Raw genomic sequence first — 18,367 nt, forward strand, 5'->3', positions numbered from 1 at the left:
TCCTACGTGCCAAGCCCTGACATCAAAATAGGTCACAAGCCAGCAGCCGCTCGCTGAATCTGCGTTCCTCTTTGGAAAACGGAAACCGTGAAGCCTGTTGGAATGGTCAGAGCCAAAGGGCATTGTCACTTGTGACATCAGCGCAGAAACAGAGCGGGGTCCGGATTGGCCCTTAGAACTTGGGTGGGGACAGAGCATTCCTGGCCCCGCCCCCTGCAGCGGGCCGCTCGCGCATGCGATCTGGCCTCAGCCTCGCTGTCGCGCCATTTTGCCGGGGTTTGAATGTGAGGCGGAGCGGCTGCAGGAGCGGGTAGTGCCAGCTACAGTCCGCGGCTGGGGTTCCCTCCTCCGTTTCTGTATCCCCACGAGGTGAGGCGCGGGCCGTGCACGGCCTACCAGAGTGTCTCTTGGGCCCCAGCTGAGGAAGGGATGAGGCGCTCCCGGTACTTCCGAGCGCTAGGGAGTGAGAACCGCGCCTCTGGGCGAGAGCGGAATGTGGGCCCGGGGCTCGGGCGGTGCGCTGAGGCAAGGTCTTCGCCTCCCTAGGCAGCGCTCGCCGCGCCTCGCGCCGTCCTAGGTTTCTGACCCAGGCCCGACGGCTCCGGGGCCTGTGAGGGGTGAGGGCAGCTGAGGCGCGGCCTAACGCGAGCTTGCGGATTGCCCGCCCTTTCCTCTCCATCACGGCGCTGATTGGTTGCGCCTCCGCGTCTCCGCTCGGAAAGGCTGCTTCTTATTGGTCGCGCTCGCGTGTCCGTTCTCTGCGACGGGGGCCTCCAGCAGCGCGAGCTGGGTGTGCGGCTCCGAGGCCTGCCCAGGCGGGGACTGCGGACGCGTGGAGCTGCGGCTGCCGCGCGATCCCCCCTTGCCCGAACTCTAGTGAAGCCCCCGAACTCACCCTCTCTAACCTCTGTACTTGAATCCCTGACTGTAAAACGGGCATCGTGATCTCACTTTGCTGAATCGTTTGTGAGAATTCTAGTCGGTACACCCGGGACATAGAAATCCCCTGTAACAGGGGGGTTCCCTCATTCTGGGAGAAACGCTGTGCCGTGGTGGTTCGGAGCATAGACTTTGGAATTATATCGCCTGGGTTCATTCCAGACGTAACCTCTCTCTAGGGGTGTAACTTGGGGCTGGTCACCTTAGCTCACTGAGCCTCCATTTCCTTAGCTGCAAAATGGGTTTAATAACGGAATCTACCTCGTAGAGTGGCTTTGAGGATGCTCTGAGTTATTTACCGGGGTTTACAAAGGTTGCCTGGGAGCTGATGGTTGTTTATTCATCTCTCCCACCCATCTTTCTCCTTAGCCAGTATGGTTTTCTGTTTTCTTCCATATTCCAGGCTTATTCCGATTTAAAATTATTTGCACGTTCCTTTTGTTTGCTGGGGAATTACCAACATCATTTTTGCAAGGCAGGCCCCCTCCCAAGTTTCCCTCACCTTAGGCCTCCGCTAACCAACCTCTTTTCTTTTTCTTTTTTGTGAGAGGGAGTCTCGCTCTGCCTCCCAGGCTGGAGTGCAGTGGCGCGATTTCGGCTCACTGCAGCCTCCGCCTCCCGGATTCAAGCGATTCTCCTGCCTCAGCCTCCCGAGTAGCTGAGACTACAGGTGCATGCCACCACACCGGCTAATTTTTGTATTTTTATTAGAGACGGGGTTTCACCATGTTGGTCAAGCTGCCTAATCAACCTCTCTAGGACCCTTCTCTCATGGCTGTCCATCAACATCACCTGGTTTATTTACTTCATAGCATTTACTAACAATTACTTATTGCTTACTTGTTTATTATCTTTCTCAACTGCTAGAATGTAAGCTGTTTGAGAGCAACGACCTTGTCTGTCTTGCTTACTTCTCTCTCCCTGGTGGGTGCCACCTCCCCCTCGCCCCCACCGCCCCTGTGCTTGCCACATGGTAGATGCACAAGTATTATTCTTCCTTGGAGGCACAGAAGAGGACCCTTTACTCTTGGATTCCACCAATTGTTCTTTTTCGCCTCACCTTGGACCCACATCGTCAGATCTTTGGCCTTTCTTTGTATGTCTTTTTTTTTTCTTTTTGGCATGCTTTCAGAGGATCCTAATGGACCTAGTCGCTCCCCTCCTACAACCCTTTATCTTTCACTTCTTACCACCAGTGCAAGGGAAGTCTCTCTCCCCTTCTGATTACTTCTGCTGGTTGGGGTCTGGGATAGGATTGGATGGATGCAAGAGCAGTGCTCTAGTTTTGGAATTAATTTGTTTATTTAATAACTTTATTGAGCATCCACTTAATCTCTGGGAATATAGTGAAAAAGCAAAAATGGAGAGGGTCCCTTCCCTTGAGAACCATGTATTCTCGTGGGTGAAAGAAAAAACATTAGATAATTTCAGATAGTGACAGAATTATGTGACAGGTGAAGAAGGCTTTTCTGAGGAGGTGATCTTTGGGTAGAGACCAGCCATTAAAAGGTGAGGGGCAGAACATTCCAGGTAGAGAGAATAGAAGACTCAGGGATAGGAACCGGCTTGGAATATTGAAATATTTAAGGAATATCTTAGGTTCCTAGAGTGTTATGTGAAGAAGGGAGAAGTATCCAGGACCCGGATCATAGAAGGCTTTGTAGGCAATGTAAGGAGTTTGGATTTGATTCTAAGTGGTATATTCCTATGATTAGAAAGCAGAGGGTAGGTTGAGGTGTTGGGATATGTTCTTCATATATGGGTGCCAGATAGTTTTCATTCATTGGATCTCTTTCCGTATTCCCAAATTTAAGGCCTCGGGAATGGTTCTCTAATGTGTTGAGGACATATCTAAGAAAAAGGCAGATATCTTGGATCAGCTTATGTCACAGATGTCTGTGAGATGGCTTTGGAAAACAAGGCTTTTATTCCAGAAATCTCCACCTATAACTGAGGGCCTATGGGAAGATGCTAGACTTAGGTCTGGCCATTCATTCAACAAGAAGAACTTGGAAATTTAGATGTCAGGCATAACTGATTTATTGTGATGCTTTTTTAAATTTTTAAATTGTGTATTGATAGGGATTTCCAAAGATAGTTCCGTGGAGAAAGAAAAGTATCACCCTCTCATTTAAAGGTGATAAAAATGAATTATTCTCTCTCTCTTTTTTTTTTTTAAAGACACCATCTTACTGTGTTGCCTGGGCTGACCTGGGCTCAGCCTATCCTACCTCAGCCTCCCAAGTAGCTAGGACTACAGGCATGCACCACCACACTCAACTAATTTTCATATTTTTTTGTAGAGATGGGGTTTCACCATGTTGCCCATGTTGGTTTCAAAATCCTGGACTCAACCAATCTGCTTACCTCGGCCTCCCAAAGAGCTGGGATTATAGGCATGAGCCACCCTACTTGGCCAAAATAATTTTTTGTTTCTAGTTTGAGTCATTTTTAGATCAGTAACACTTTTTGCATTTATATATTGCTAATATTTCAGAATGTCAAAGTACCTTTACTTGTGGTCACATAAGATTAGACCTTGATCTTGTTGATAATTATGAATACCTGCAGAATGTTCTCTAAAAGTCCCTGATTTCTCTCATTTTCTCAAATCAAAGATAAGCTTAGAATTTGGTTTTATAGACTTTATCAGTAAGGCGATATAAAAAGGATTTGTTGACAAATAGTTCCTTAAAGAAAATTTCCAAAGAATAAACTTTGGGAGGCCAAGGTGAGTGAATCACTTGAGCTCAGGAGTTCTGGACCACCCTGGGAAACATGGGAACCCCGTCTACAGAAAGAACACAAAAATTAGCCAGGTGTGGTGGTGCGTGCCTGTATTCCCAGCTACTTGGGAGGCTGAAGTAGAAGGATGGCTTGAGCCCAGGAGGCAGAGGTTTCAGTGGGTCAGAATTATACCGCTGCATTTCTCCAGTCTAGGCAACAGACCCAGACCCTGTCTTAAAAAAGAATATTAAGATTCTGGGATCTATGTAGTATTTTAACTTTGAGGGATTATAACATGCATATTTATGTAACCCCTCACTTTTTCTAAAACTTAAAAATAGTCCCACCCTAGCATCTCAACTTAATCATTTTAGGTTTCATTCTATTATGTGGTTTTATTTATTTATTTTTATTTTATTTTATTTTATTTTTAGAGACAGGATTTCACTCAGTCACCCAGACTGGACTGCAGTGGCAAGACTGCAGCTTATTGCAGCCTCGACCTCCCAGGCTCAAGCGATCCTCCTGCCTCAACTTCCCTAGTAGCTAGGACCACAGGAGGGTACCACCGAGCCCAGCTAATTTTTAAAATTTTTGTAGAGACAGGATCTCACTATTGTTGCCAAATCTGGTCTTGAACGGTCCTTGGGGTCAAGTGATCGTCCCATCTCGGCCTCCCAAAGTGCTGGGATTACAGAAGTGATCCATCTTGCTCAGCCTGTTGTGGTTTTAGAATCTAAAAGGTCGTGTCCACCTCTTCCTGTTTGACACAGTCAACCAACCAAAATAAAGATGAAGAATAATATTTTTGATGGAAACATCAAAGGTATCTAGCTTTTTAAAATAGTACAACAAATATATAATAGGTGCTCATCACTATTGTAAGACTCTAGGGAGATAGCAGTGAACAAAGCACAAAGTCCCTGCTATCGATGGAGTTTGCAATCTAGTGAAGAAAGAAGCACAGTAAATGACAAAAGAAGTTAATATGCCTGATAAAATGTACTTGGAAAATAGTAGAGTAAGGGCATGGAGAGTAACTGAGGTGAATCCTCTTTTAGATAGGATGGTGCAGCAGGCATCTCTGAAAAAAAGATGACATTTGAAAAGAGTCCTTTCAGGCCAGGCACGGTGGCTCATGCCTGTAATTCCAGCACTTTGGGAGGCTGGGGCGGGCAGATCACCTGAGGTCAGGAGTTTGAGATTAGCCTGGCCAACATGTTGAAACCCCATCTCTACTATAAGTGCAAAAATTAGCCAAGCGTGGTGGCATGCACCTGTAGTCCCAGCTACTTGGGAGGTTGAGGCAGGAGAATCGCTTGAACCTGGGAGGCAGGGGCTGCAGTGAGCTGAGATCACGCCATTGCATTCCAGCCTGGGTGACAGAGCAAAGACCACTGTCTCCAAAAAAAAACAAGAGAGTCCTGAATGAGAATGAAGTAGGCAGTGAGAACCATGTAGCTTTCCATGGGCAAAGCTCTGCAGGCAGAGGGAACAGTAAGTACAGAACCCTGAAACAAAAGTGAAAGCACTGGCATGTTTGAACAGGTAATACAGGATAAATCTTTTTTCAGAGACAAGAGTCTCACTCTGTTGCCCAGATTAGAATGCAATGGCATGATCATAGCTCACTGCAGCCTTAAAATTCTGGGCTTAACCTATCCTTCTGCCTCAGCCTCCAGAGCAGCTGACACTACAAGTGCTCGCCACCATGCCTGGCTAATTTTTTTTATTTATTGTAGAGACAGGGTCTCACTTGTTGCCCATACTGGTCTTGAATTCCTAGCCTCAAGTGATCCTTCTGCCTCGGCCTCCCAAAGTGCTGGGATTACAGGCATGAGCCATTCTTCCAGGCCAGAACAAGTCTAAAAGTTCACTTTCTTGAGGTACTTTTGAATAAACACATTTAATTGTGGCAATTAAGTTGGTCATTTGTTCATCTGACATTCATGCAACTGAGTTCCCACATTATGTTGGGGCTGCTAATGATTGATCCTAAAGGAATAATCTCCAGTCTTGGCTGGAAACTCACATTTTTCTGGGTGACTGACATGTTGTGACTTATGCTTTAGGTCATACAACAAATGCTTACAAAATATGTACTGTGTGCCAGATAATGCTGAAGGTCCTGAGCATACAGACAAAAGTCCCTGCCCTCAGGAGCTTGCAGTCTAGTATGTGTGTGAGACGACAAAGAAGTTAAAGATGATTTCAAATGAGGGTAATTGCTAACACAGTAAAACAAGGATGATGTAGATGGTAGTCGTAGAAGGCCTTTTTGAAGAGTTGACAGTGGGCTGAGTGCTGAATGGTGCCCATTATCAAATTAGAGGATGAGCATTATTATGGTCAGGGAGAACTCTTGTGGCCAGTTTGTAGAACAGAAGGCTTTTGTGCCTGGAATGTAGCAAGAGCCAGGAAGAGGTACGACATGAGGTCAATAGATGCCAGATTGCGTGGACTCTGCTGTGGTAAGGGATTTGGTGGTGGTGGTGGTGGTGGTGGTGGTGGTGGTGGTTTTGGAGACAGGGTCTCACTCCCATTGCCCAATCTGGAGTGCAGTGGCCTGATCACAACTCACAGCAGTCTCAACTTGCTGGATCTACAGGTGTGTGCCACGACACCTGGCTAATTTTTTGTATTTTTAGTAGAAACAGGGTCTTGCTGTGTCAGCTCAGGCTGGTCTCAAGCCGGCTCAAGCAATCCACCTGCCTTGTCCTCCCAAAGTGCTGGGCTTACAGGTGTCAGCCACTGCACCTGGCCAGGAATTTTGGTGTTTAATACAAGTAATTATGAGGAATCTAAGGAGTTTTAGTTGAGAAATAATACAAATGCTAGAGAAACATAATGAAGAAAGTGAAATGCAGATTTATTAAGAAGTGTGTTTTTAAAAATCAAGAAAATAAGCCCTGTGTGGTGGCATGTGCCTAGTCCCACCTATTCCAGAGGCTGAGGCAGGAGGTCTGCTTGAGCTCAGGAGTTAGAATCCAATCTGGACAATACAGTGAGACCCCCTGTCTCTCTCTCTCTCTCTCTCTCTCTCTCTCTCTCTCTCTCTCTCTTTAAAAGACAGAGTAGATCTGTGAATCTCCCCCTGCACCCTCCCCAGGCAAGTTTCTAACAAGCTACCTTGCCTGAATCCCCAAAGGTAGAATAAATTTGCGTATGGCAAAGAAAGGCCAATTTTCTTTAACTCAGATACACTGATGTTAATGATTTAACCTGACCACAGCAAACTAACTTTTTTTTTTTTTTTTTTTTGGAGACTGAGTTTCTCTCTTGTTGTCCAGGCTGGAGTACAGTGGTGCAGTCTCACCTCACTGCAACCTCTGCCTCCCGGGTTCAAGTGATTCTCCTGTCTCAGCCTCCCGAGTAACTGGGATTACAGGCATGTGCTACCATGCGTGGCTAATTTTTAGTAGAGACAGGGTTTCATCGTGTTGGCCAGGCTGGTCTCAAACTCCTGACCTCAGGTGATCCGCTCCTCTCAGCCTCAGAGAGTGCTGGGATTATAGGTGTGAGCCGCCACACCTGGCCCAAACTTTCATGATTTCATAACCGATCCAACATTTCAACACAGAAAAAAGGAATAGGAAGATACATAGATTAAATCATTGCTTTCCAAAGTATGTTCTATTGAAAAGGGGTTCTGTAGCCAAATAATGGGAGAGACTAGGCAATCCTCCCACCTCAGCCTCCCAAGTAGCTAGGACTACAGGGCCCCACCACCATGTCCGGCTAATTTTTTGTATTTTTAGTAGAGATGAGGTTTTGCCATGTTGCCTGGGCAGGTCTTGAACTCCTGGGCTCAAGCGATCCATCTGCCTCAGCCTTCCACCAATGGAGACTCTGAATTAATCTATGTAAACCAGTAACTTTGTGAGTTTAAAGTGCTTTGTATTGTGAGTCTCCAGAGTGGGGCAGGATATAATGTGTAGTATTTTCCAAACTTGTGACATAAAAAAACCATAAAGGGTGTAGCCTCTCAATAGATTGTATGTGTGGTTTAATGGGACTTGATTTTCACACCTATAGAGTGGTACACCCTGGATTAGAGGGAGTGATTAGGTAGGTGGTGGGCTCTACTCAGTCAGTCAGAACATTAGCTTCCTGTGATAAACACATTTTCTAATTAAGGGGAAGGACTGCAGCATGTAGAATACAGATAATTCTCTTTAGAAGGTTGGGGTTTCTGGCTGTTGGGGAGTGCCCTGCATAAGCACAGCATTAGATATATTTTCTTATTTTCTGGCTTCCTGCTGCTCAGTTGTCCTCTGGCTGCCCTCTTTTCACATCAGCCTTTCTATTGTGTTGTGAGTGCTTTCACTCTAGGTCAGTCCTCTGTCATTTCCACCTGAGAGGCAGCCTTGGGTAGTAGAAAGAGGGTAGACCTATAGAGTCGGACTGATTTGAATCTGATCTTTATTTATTAACCATGTGTGACTTAGTCAACCTGAGCGCCCTTCTTTGTGTGTAAAATGGTTGTGTGGAATAGATGATACAAAGCCTATGAAAACATCTAGCATCATGTGCCTAGTTCATACATGTGACACCTCCCCCATTCTGCAAACCATTAACAGCCCAAAGGTCCTCTACTCCACTTACTCCACTTTCATTACATTTTTACCCACTTCAGAAAACCTTCGTGGCTTCCCCATACATTAAATCATGGCACTCTTCAGCCAAGTATGGAGGAACCTATATGATCTGATCTTGATCTCCTAGTCCACTATTCTCTCTTCCCATCTCTGTTACTTTGCTCACACAATTTATTTTGGCAGGTGTGCCCTTGTCCTACTTTGCCTATTCAGATATACATATTTTTCAAGGTTCAGCTCAAGGCTTAGGCTCTGGGAAACTCTTGGATGGCCACATAACCCCGTGACTCCCTTCTTAACCTCCTAACATTTAAGGTGCTGTCTTTGTGATTCATTTGGCACTTCAGAGGACACATGTTTCAGAATTTTGGATTTTTTTTCGATGCATGTAGTGTGGATTACACAACATCCCCAGTGGGGCTTGGGGTAGCATCCTGTAATCAAACATATTGATATTTCTTTAGTGAAACAAATTTTCATACTAAGTGAGATAAATCTATGTTGATAGCCTCGGGCAGTTTAGGCTGGTTTTGCTGCCAAGTGAGTTTGCCACAAACTTTTTTAAAAAAACAAACTTTCAGTTTTTTGATTTTTGAATTTCATCACTCTAGTAAAGGGTGTATAGGCCTGCACTTGGCATTTCAGTTGTGTCTTGTCTTCCGAAGCTCCTTCCGTATACGAACAAGAACTTGATTGCATATTGTCATAGACATTTTAAAAATAAATGGGTCCTGGCATGGTGGCTCATGCCTGTAATCCCAATGCTTTGGGATGCCAAGGCAGGAAAATTGCTTGAGGTCAGGAGTTCAAGACCAGCCTGCACAACATGGTGAAACCCTGTCTCTACAAAAAATACAAAAATTAGCCAGGCATGGTTTATTGCGCCTGTAGTTCCAGCTACGCAAGAGGCTGAGGTGGGAGGTTGTGGCTTGAGCCCTGGAGGTTGAGGCTGTGGTGAGCTATGATCATGCCTCTGCACTCCAGTCTGGGCCACAGAGCAAAACTCTGTCTGAAAAAATAATAAAATTATTTAAATTCCTGACTGTGAATGTGTAATAGATATAAGTGATTGTAAGATCAGAAAAGTATGAAGAGAATAAAACTCTCCTTATATCCATCACCTAGATGTTATCACTGTTCTGCATTTTGGAGTGTATTTTTGTTTTCTTCTATATGTGAAGTTTTTTTGCATAAATCGAATTATGATATCCTTGAACTTCTTCCACTGACCTTTTTTACATTTTAAAAAAATTGTGTGTTTAATTTTTTTCTTCTTTTTCATAGAAGCCTCTGGTTAATTTGGTGCATGATTTCCCTGAAAGGGCTCCACTTTCCCATCTACATGTGGCTATGTATCTAAAAGCTGCCTAATAGGATCTAAGCATAAGTGGAGTTTTCTAAAATTTTGTTTGTTTGTTTGTTTTTTGTTTTTGAGACAGAGTCTCACTCTTTCCGAGGCTGGAGTGCAGTGGCACAATCTTGGTTCACTGCAGCTGCTGCCTCCAGGTTCAAGCGATTCTCCTGCCTCAGCCACCCAAGTAACTGGGATTACAGGTGCATGCCACCACGCCAGGCTAATTTTGTATTTTTAGTAGAGACAGGGTCCACCATGTTGGCCAGGCTGGTCTCAAACTCCTGACCTCAGGTGATCCACCCCCCTCAGCCTCCCAAAGTGTTGGGACTACAGGTGTGAGCCACTGCGCCCCCCCTAAAATAGCTTTATTGAAGTACAATTTACATACTATAAGATTTATCCATTTTAAGTGAACTGTTTGGGAAATTTTAGTAAATTTATGAAGGTTATGCATGTGTCACCACAGTCCAATTTTAGAACATTCTGTCACCCCCAAAAAGTTCCCTCAGTTTGCACCTAATTTTATCATCTCACCAACAGGTTGAAGACCATAAAGCTCCATTGATAAGATTCCCAGGATTTGTGGTCTGTTGGTAATCATGCACATCTGACACTTGTACTTTGTGTATGTGCTGTTTCTATGGTTTTTTTTTTCCATTTTCCTTTTAATTGGGTGGGTTCAGACTCCTTTTTTTTCCATTTTTAATGACAAAATTGTATATATTTACGATATGCATGTTTTGAAATATATGTACACTGTAGAATGGCTAAATCATGCTAATTAACATATATATTACTTCACATGCTTGGGGGGGGTGTGTGTGTGTGTGTGTGTGGTGAAAGCACTTAAAATATACCCAGTACTTTTCAAGTATACAATACATTTTTTTTTTTTTTTTTTTTTTTTTGAGACGGAGTCTCGCTCTGTCACCCAGGCTGGAGTGCAGTGGCTGGATCTCAGCTCACTGCAAGCTCCGCCTCCCGGGTTTACGCCATTCTCCTGCCTCAGCCTCCCGAGTAGCTGGGACTACAGGCGCCTGCCACCTTGCCCGGCTACGTTTTTTGTGTTTTTAGTAGAGACGGGGTTTCACTGTGTTAGCCAGGATGGTCTCGATCTCCTGACCTCGTGATCCGCCCGTCTCGGCCTCCCAAAGTGCTGGGATTACAGGCTTGAGCCACCGCGCCCGGCCTACAATACATTATTATAGTCACCTTGTTGCACAATAAATCTCTTGAACTATGTATTTCTTAGCCTACGTTTTACTAGTTAAATCGGCGTAGGCCATTTAGTCAGCTTAAAATTTGTGGACTGGGCACAGTGGCTCACGCCTGGCAGGCCAAGGCAGGAGGATCGCTTGAGTCCAGGAGTTTGAGACCAGCCTGGGCAACATAGTGAGACCATGTCTCTACAAAAAATTTTTTTTTAATTTGTCATCTGTTAGATGTGAAGTTTTTTGGTCACTTACAAGCATATTCTGTGATTTAGTTTTGTTTAAGCTTTATGAAAACTTCTAGAATCATAATCTTAGCTGTCATCTTCTGAACTCTAGAAGTTATCTCCCTAGATGCAAATTCTTAGCACATTGTTTGTAGTATTTGCGATTACATGTTGTACATGAAGGAATTTATTGTTTCTTTAATCTCAGAACTTTACGTGGGATATTTATTTGCTGTTTAAAATTTTAATTTCTTATTGTGGGGCGTTTTTTTGTTTGTTTTTTGTTTTTTGTTTTGAGACAGGGTCTTGCTCCATCACCCAAGCTGGAGTGCAGTGGCACCATCTCAGCTCACTGCAACCTCCGCCCCCAGGCTCAAGACATCTTCCCACCTCAGCCTTCCGAGTAGCTGGGACCGAAGGTGCCCACCACACCTGGCTAATTTTTTGGGTGGGTTTGTTTGTTTGTTTTGAGACGGAGTTTTGCTCTTACCGCCCAGGCTGTAGTGCAATGGTGCGATCTCAGCTCACTGAAACCTTGCCTCTCGGGTTCAAGTGATTCTCCTGCCTCAGCCCCCCCGAGTAGCTGAGATTACAGGCTCCTGCCACCATGTCTGACTAATTTTTGTATTTTTAGTAGAGACGGGATTTTACCATGTTGGCCAGGCTGGTCTCAAATTCTTGACCTCAGGTGATCCGCCTGCCTCAGCCTCCCAGAGTGCTAGGATTACAGGCATGAACCATCATGCCCAGCTTCAATTTTTTTGTAGTTTTGGTAGAGACGGGTCTCGCCCTGTTGCCCAGGCCGGTCTCTAACTGCTGAGCTCAAGCAATCCACCTGCCTCAGCCTCCCAAAGTGCTGGAATTTACAGACCTGAGCCACTGTGCCCAGGCTCCTAAGGTCCTCCAGTGATTTTTTTTTCTTAACCTTTGTAAGGCCTTTCCCATAGCATTGAATCGTATAAACTTCCTGATGGCTTCGAGCAGTCCTTCAGCTTTTTTTTCTTATGACTATCTTTTTGAAATTTTGGGATTTTTTTTCATCTCCCTTATCATAAAATTGTCTCACTGTTGTTTTGGGGGAAAAAGACACATCTCATTTGCTGGACTCTTGCCTCAATAAATAAACTCTTTATTGCCCATACAAGAAACAACAGATGGATGACTTTCAGAGGGACCCATAATATAAATGGATTTTTTTAAAATGTAAATCACTTTTTCCTTAAGTGACCAGTTACCCAAACCTCATTTTATATTTTAGATCCTATAGCAATGGAACTCAGCGATGCAAATTTGCAAACACTAACAGAATATTTAAAGAAAACCCTCGATCCTGATCCTGCCATCCGACGTCCAGGTAAAGAAAATAAACGTTTTTTGGTTGATTAATTCCTTCAGGAGAGGTGAGAGAAACCTATGTATTATCTGCCTCCTTATAAATACATTTAAAAAAAAGATTGGTTCTCAGCCATAGTTTATATGTGTTACAGCTGCTATACCATGGTGTGTTTCTTTTTTTGAGTAAAATAGCTTTTATTTGGCATCTTCTGGGATTAAAAAGTACTAGTTTAGGGATAAAAAGTACTGACATGTTTAGAATGCTTTGTCTTTGACCTTTCCAGAATACCCACTTAAAACCTGCCTGCTTTAGAGATAAAATAATTAGGGCATAGAAAGGAGAGTAATTGCCTAAAAAGTGATTAAGTGAATGAAACCAAATAATCAGTTACTGTCTTTTAGTTTTCTGTTGGGTTTGATTTAACTAACATATTTTAAGACCTGGAGCTTTTTTTTTTCTTTCTTGAATCTGACCAGATTCCATTAAAAACTTAGAAATAAAATTTTGATCTCAGGTGTTCACAGGACTCAGACGTTAAGTTAAATGAGGGAGATAGGCCAAATAGAGACTGGTAATATCAGGAGAATACATGCCCTGGTTAAGTGGCAAGTGTTTTTTGGAACTAGCTAATTTTGGGGATTCAGACAAGTTTTGCAAGATCAGATTTCCAATTTTGCTTGAAAAATAAGGATATTTATATGAAGTGCCCTCAGTTTTAAATATTAGCAAGTAACTTCAAAAGATTTTGGGGCCGGGCATGATGGTTCATACCTCTAATCCCAGCACTTTAGGAGGCCGAGGTGGGCGGATCACGAGGTCAGGAGATCAAGACCATCCTGGCTAACATGGTGAAACCCCGGTCTCTACTAAAAAATACAAAAACTTAACCAGGCGTGGTGGCGAGTGCCTATAATCCCAGCTACTTGGGAGGCTGAGGCACAAGAATCGCTTGAACCCAGGAGGCGGAGGTTGCAGTGAGCCAATATTGCCCCCACTGCACTCCAGCCTGGGTGGCAGAGTGAGACTTTGTCTCAAAAAAAAAAAAAAAAAGTGAAATACAGTGCAAACCAAACTACTTCTGGGCCAGATACGTCTTGTGAGCAGTCAGTTATTGATCCTTGATGTGGGCCATATTAAAATGCTCTTAACCTGTTTCTTCAAAACTTACCAATGTGCATGCTCATAGAGGATTTTGGAAGGGTTCCATGAGGAAGAGAATGTGTGTTATATATGATGAATAGAATCATGAACATGTTAATGCATCTGTCCTATTCTGGAAAAGTCTTCGTGGTTTCTGAGACGGCAAATTAGTTTTTCTATTAGTGTGTAAAGAAGTAATGTGTTCCTGGATAAAGGGAAGTTAATGGCTCTAATCTTCTTAGACTTTCAAAGAAAGCCGTTGCCAACACTATTAATTTTTTTTTTTTTTTTTTTTTTTTTTTTTGAGACGGTGTCTCACTCTGTCGCCCAGGCTGGAGTGCAGTGGCGCAATCTCCGCTCACTGCAAGCTCCGCCTCCTGGGTTCATACCATTCTCCTGCCTCAGCCTCCCAAGTAGCTGGGACTACAGGCACCCGCCACCACGCCTGCCTAATTTTTTGTATTTTTAGTAGAGATGGGGTTTCACCGTGTTAGCCAGGATGGTCTCCATCTCCTGACCTCATGATCTGCTCGTCTCGGCCTCCCAAAGTGCTGGGATTACAGGCGTGAGCCACTGCGCCCGGCCAGTTTTTTTTTTTAAATAGTGTGTGAGGCAAGGGTACACTATTGTGAGGCAATAGTGTATGAATTCAGGACAGAGTGTAAAAATAATCTGGTGTTTCTGGGAAGTTGGGAACATAGCATTTCTCAGGGATTGAGACTGACTGACAAGACTGACTCAACTAGACTTTTTGAGACTCCTTGAGTGTGCAGAAACATACGCATATGAATATTGTGGTAAGTTGAAAGAAATGAACATAGAAAGGAACAGACTCAAACTCACTTCCTTGGTATTTATCACAATTTAGGAAAGAGACTTGGCAATTTACATGGGTTTTTCCTCAAATCATGTATGTAGTGTGTTGCCTTGTACAAAATGCTGGCTACTATGTGGAAGAAACAAATCGTTCTGTACTCATATAAAACGCTAGTATGTCCCCTCCTGAAGAACATTTTTCAGTTTAACAGTCCTCATCCTTCAAAAAAAACAAGATAAGCACAAAGCAGGGAGAGTTTGAAAATGTCAGTGAAACTCTTGGGACTCAATCAGAAAGAGGGAAGGTGTTAAATGATACATGAAATTAACTTTTCAAAAAATATTAGAATCTTTGGTGTTGCCTTATGAAGCTAAAGATAGAAAAAAATTAAGAGAAACACTGTACTGCCATCACACGTGATAAACCCAGGAAATTTATCCCAGAATGTAATCTGGGTTGAAAAAATATTGGTAAATTTTTTGGATAAATTCATTGCTGGTATTAAGAAATTTTTAGTTTTTTTTTTTTTTACTTCGACAAAAAGGCTTAGGGCTGGTAACGTAGAATAAGGACTGCACTAAAACTTTTTCAGTGGTGAAGCCTAGCTGTGTGATCTTGAACAAGTTGCTTAACCTTAGTGCCTGGATTTTTTAAATGCTACCTACTTTTCTGGGTAATAGTGACGACGAGATGAAATTTTATATTTATATATATAAATAAATATAAATATATATAATATATACTTACATATATATGTAAATCACTGGACCCATATGGCTAATAATAATAGGATGAATTGACTCATTTGCTCTTCATCACTAGCCTATAGAAGAAATATTAGTACTAATAGTACTAATAATACTCCTTTCTGGAATAAAACATGGGTATATGAAGTCTTGAAGTCACTTAATCTCTCTGGGAAGCAGCTTCTCTTACAGATGAGATGATCATCCAATTAGGCCACTTTATAGGTTTGTGAGAATCATGTGAGTTAACGGATGGTAAAGTGATTTGAAAACTGAAGCATTATATAAGTTTAATGTAACATTATATAGAATCCATTTAATAGAAAAGTGAGGCCCTGTAGACCCACAAATAACCTAATCTTTTCTCTTTTTTTGATATGTATGTGATACATATATTAGGTGGAAAGATTTTTATCTTAGTCATCTAACATGAAAATTCTTTTACAGCTGAGAAATTTCTTGAATCTGTGGAAGGAAATCAGAATTACCCACTGTTGCTTTTAACATTACTGGAAAAGTCCCAGGATAATGTTATCAAAGTATGTGCTTCAGTAACATTCAAAAACTATATTAAAAGGAACTGGAGAATTGTAAGTATTTTGTGAATAATTTAATACCCTGTGTGTTTATAAGGTTTATATAAGCAGTGTTCTTCAAAGATAAGGCACGTGCTTGTAGTCCCAACTACTCTGGTGGCTAAGGCAGAAGGATCACTTGAGTCCAGGACTTCAAGGCTGCAATGAGCTATAGTTACACCACTGTACTCTAGCCTTTTAGTTATACAATGAGACATTGTTTCAAAAAAAGAAAGGATTCAGATATGGATCAAAGATAAAATTAAACAGGACCTTTTTCCAAAGCTTCTGTTATTTCATTTGAATTTATATAAATTTGTCCAGCTTCATACCTCAGGTTGCTAGGGAGTGAGACTTGGTCTTAATCTCCATTATGTTTGGAATTTACACTTTACTCACTGCCTAGTGACGAGACATTGTGGGAAGACAGTCTGAATAAATGAAGTGATTTCTGATGTTGGAAAATTAAAGCTGAGAAGAAATCAGATACATAGAAAATTTGCAGAATTTAAAATAATTTAGATTTCAAATTTTTGATAAGGTATTTTGCCCTGTGTCTTGTGGGATATGTGTATGTATGTATTCTAATTTTGAGATTAAACCTATTTTATAACAGGTTTAATGATTAATAAATTATAAATTAAGAAACAGGCATTTTTTCCCTTAGCTTAGGACAGTGGTTCTCAATTGGGGGCAGTTTTGCTCACCAGGGGACATTTGGCAGTATATTTGGAGACATCATAGCTGGGGGATTGCTACTGGAATCTAGTGGGTAGAGGCCAGAGATGCTGCTGTGCATCCTACAGTGCACAAGATAGCTTCATACAACAAAGAATTATCTGAGCCAAAATGTCAGTGATGCTAAGGTTGAGTAGGCCTGGCTCATGATAGAGAAAAAGATGAGGCTTTTTTGTAGTGATAGCAGATGTTACAAAGTATTAGCAGTTGACAGAAATCATCAGTTTATCTAAAAAGTCAACTTTAAACCGCTCAAAAACTTCTTAGAGTCTTACTTTTTTTCTCATTCCATAAAAGAGAAAGTAAATATTGTTTTAAGCCTGTATAATTTCTCAAGTATCACCATGAGTGGTAAAGAAATCTTAGAGGCCAGGCGTAGTGGCCCATGCCTGTGATTTCAGCACTTTGGGAGGCTGAAGTGGGTGGACTGCTTGAGCTCAGCAATTCAGGACCAGCTTGGGCAATAAAGTGAGACCCCATCTTTACAAAAAATATAAAAGTTAGCGAGGCATATGGTGGTGCATGCCTGTAGTCCCAACTATTAGGGAGGCTGAGATGGGGGGATCGCTTGTGCCTGAGAGGCAGAGGTTGCGATGAACTGAGATCATGCCACTGCACTCCAGCTTGGGCAACAGAGCCACATACTGTCTTTTAAATCTCAGAATGTTTAAAAGTCCATCTCTACTGGTAGACATGCCAGCCCTCTCCCTCTATTTTGGTTTGTAAAACTAGTGAGACTTCTAGAATCTCTTTGGGTGATATAATCTAGGATGCATTCTAACTAGTAATGGTCAAGAAATTTTCATAGAGGACTGGATATGGTGGCTCACGCCTGTAATCCCAGCACTTTAGGAGGCTGAGATGGGAGGATTGCTTGAGGTCAGGAGTTTGAGACCAGCCTGGACAACAAAGTGAGACCCCCATCTCTACAAAAAATTTAAAATTAGCCGGGTGTGTCATGTGTGGTGTGCATCTATGGTCCTAGCTCCTTGGGAGGCTGAGGTGGGAGGGATTGCCTGAGTCTGGGAGGTGAAGGCTGCAGTGAGCCAAGGTTGCATGCTACACTCCAGCCTGGTTAACAGATGGAAACCCAGTCTCGGGAAAAAAAAAAAAAAAAAAAATTGGAAAGATTTTTGTTCTAAAGTGAGAGCTAAATTGAAGCTTTTGAGGATGTGTATGGATTAAGTAGCATATATCTATAAAGATTTTAATTATGTGTCCTGATTAGTTTACATATAAAATGAAAAATTTTTTTTTTTTTGAGACGGAGTCTTGCTATGTCGCCCAGGCTGGAATGCAATGGTGTGATCTTGGCTCATTGCAGCCTCTCCCTCCCAGGTTCAAATGATTCTCCTGCCTCAGCCTCCTAAGTAGCTAGTGTTACAGGTGCCCACCACCACATCCAGCTAATTCTGTATTTTTAGTAGAGATGGTTTCACCATGTTGGCCAGGCTGGTCTCGAACTCCTGACCTTGAGTGAGCCATCACACCTGGCCTAAAGTGGGAATTTTTTTGAGACAGAGTCACTCTTGTTGCCCAGGCTGGAGTGCTTGGCACCATCTCGGCTCACTGCAACCTCTGCCTCCCAGGTTCAAGTGATTCTCCCACCTCAGCCTCCGGAGTAACTGGGATTACAGGTGCCTGCCACCACGTCCGGCTAATTTTTGTATGTTTAGTAGAGACATAGTTTCACCATGTTGGCCAAGATGGTCTCAAACTCCTGACCTCAGGTGAGCCACCTGCCTCGGCCTCACAAAGTGTTGGGATTATAGGCGTGAGCCACTGCGCCCAGCCTAAAATAGAAATTCTTAATTGGCATCAAGGAGTAAGAGAAGTTCACTAATTTGTATGTAAAATATTTGCATTTGGGAGGGAATGTACATTTTTCTGGGGAAAGGGTTCACGCTTTTTCCTTTTTCCTCGCTAATTCCTTCACAGATTATTGAAGGAATCTGTGAC

The 18,367-nt window shown here is 42.8% G+C and overlaps 1 protein-coding gene across 13 annotated transcripts in view; it reads left to right on the forward strand.

The window, feature by feature from the left end:
• Positions 1-257: 257 nt before the first annotated feature.
• Positions 258-18,367, forward strand: part of CSE1L (chromosome segregation 1 like) — a 47,835-nt gene continuing 29,725 nt past the window's right edge. For 4 of the 13 annotated variants that reach the window (XR_012419517.1, XR_012419521.1, XR_012419522.1 and 1 more), the window contains exons 1-3: positions 258-369; positions 12,315-12,410; positions 15,543-15,685. Coding sequence is in view for 7 of the 13 variants with exons in the window: in XM_074005513.1 (XP_073861614.1) it covers positions 12,326-12,410; positions 15,543-15,685 (228 nt within the window). In the remaining 6 variants the exon portion in view is untranslated. Of the gene's footprint in view, positions 370-10,158; positions 10,244-11,354; positions 11,505-12,314; positions 12,411-15,542; positions 15,686-18,367 lie in introns of all 13 variants that reach the window. The other 9 variants (XR_012419519.1, XM_074005515.1, XR_012419518.1 and 6 more) reach the window with 6 other exon arrangements.

The sequence above is a fragment of the Macaca fascicularis genome, chromosome 10 (assembly GCF_037993035.2).
Source record: "Macaca fascicularis isolate 582-1 chromosome 10, T2T-MFA8v1.1".
Lineage (NCBI taxonomy): Eukaryota > Metazoa > Chordata > Mammalia > Primates > Cercopithecidae > Macaca > Macaca fascicularis.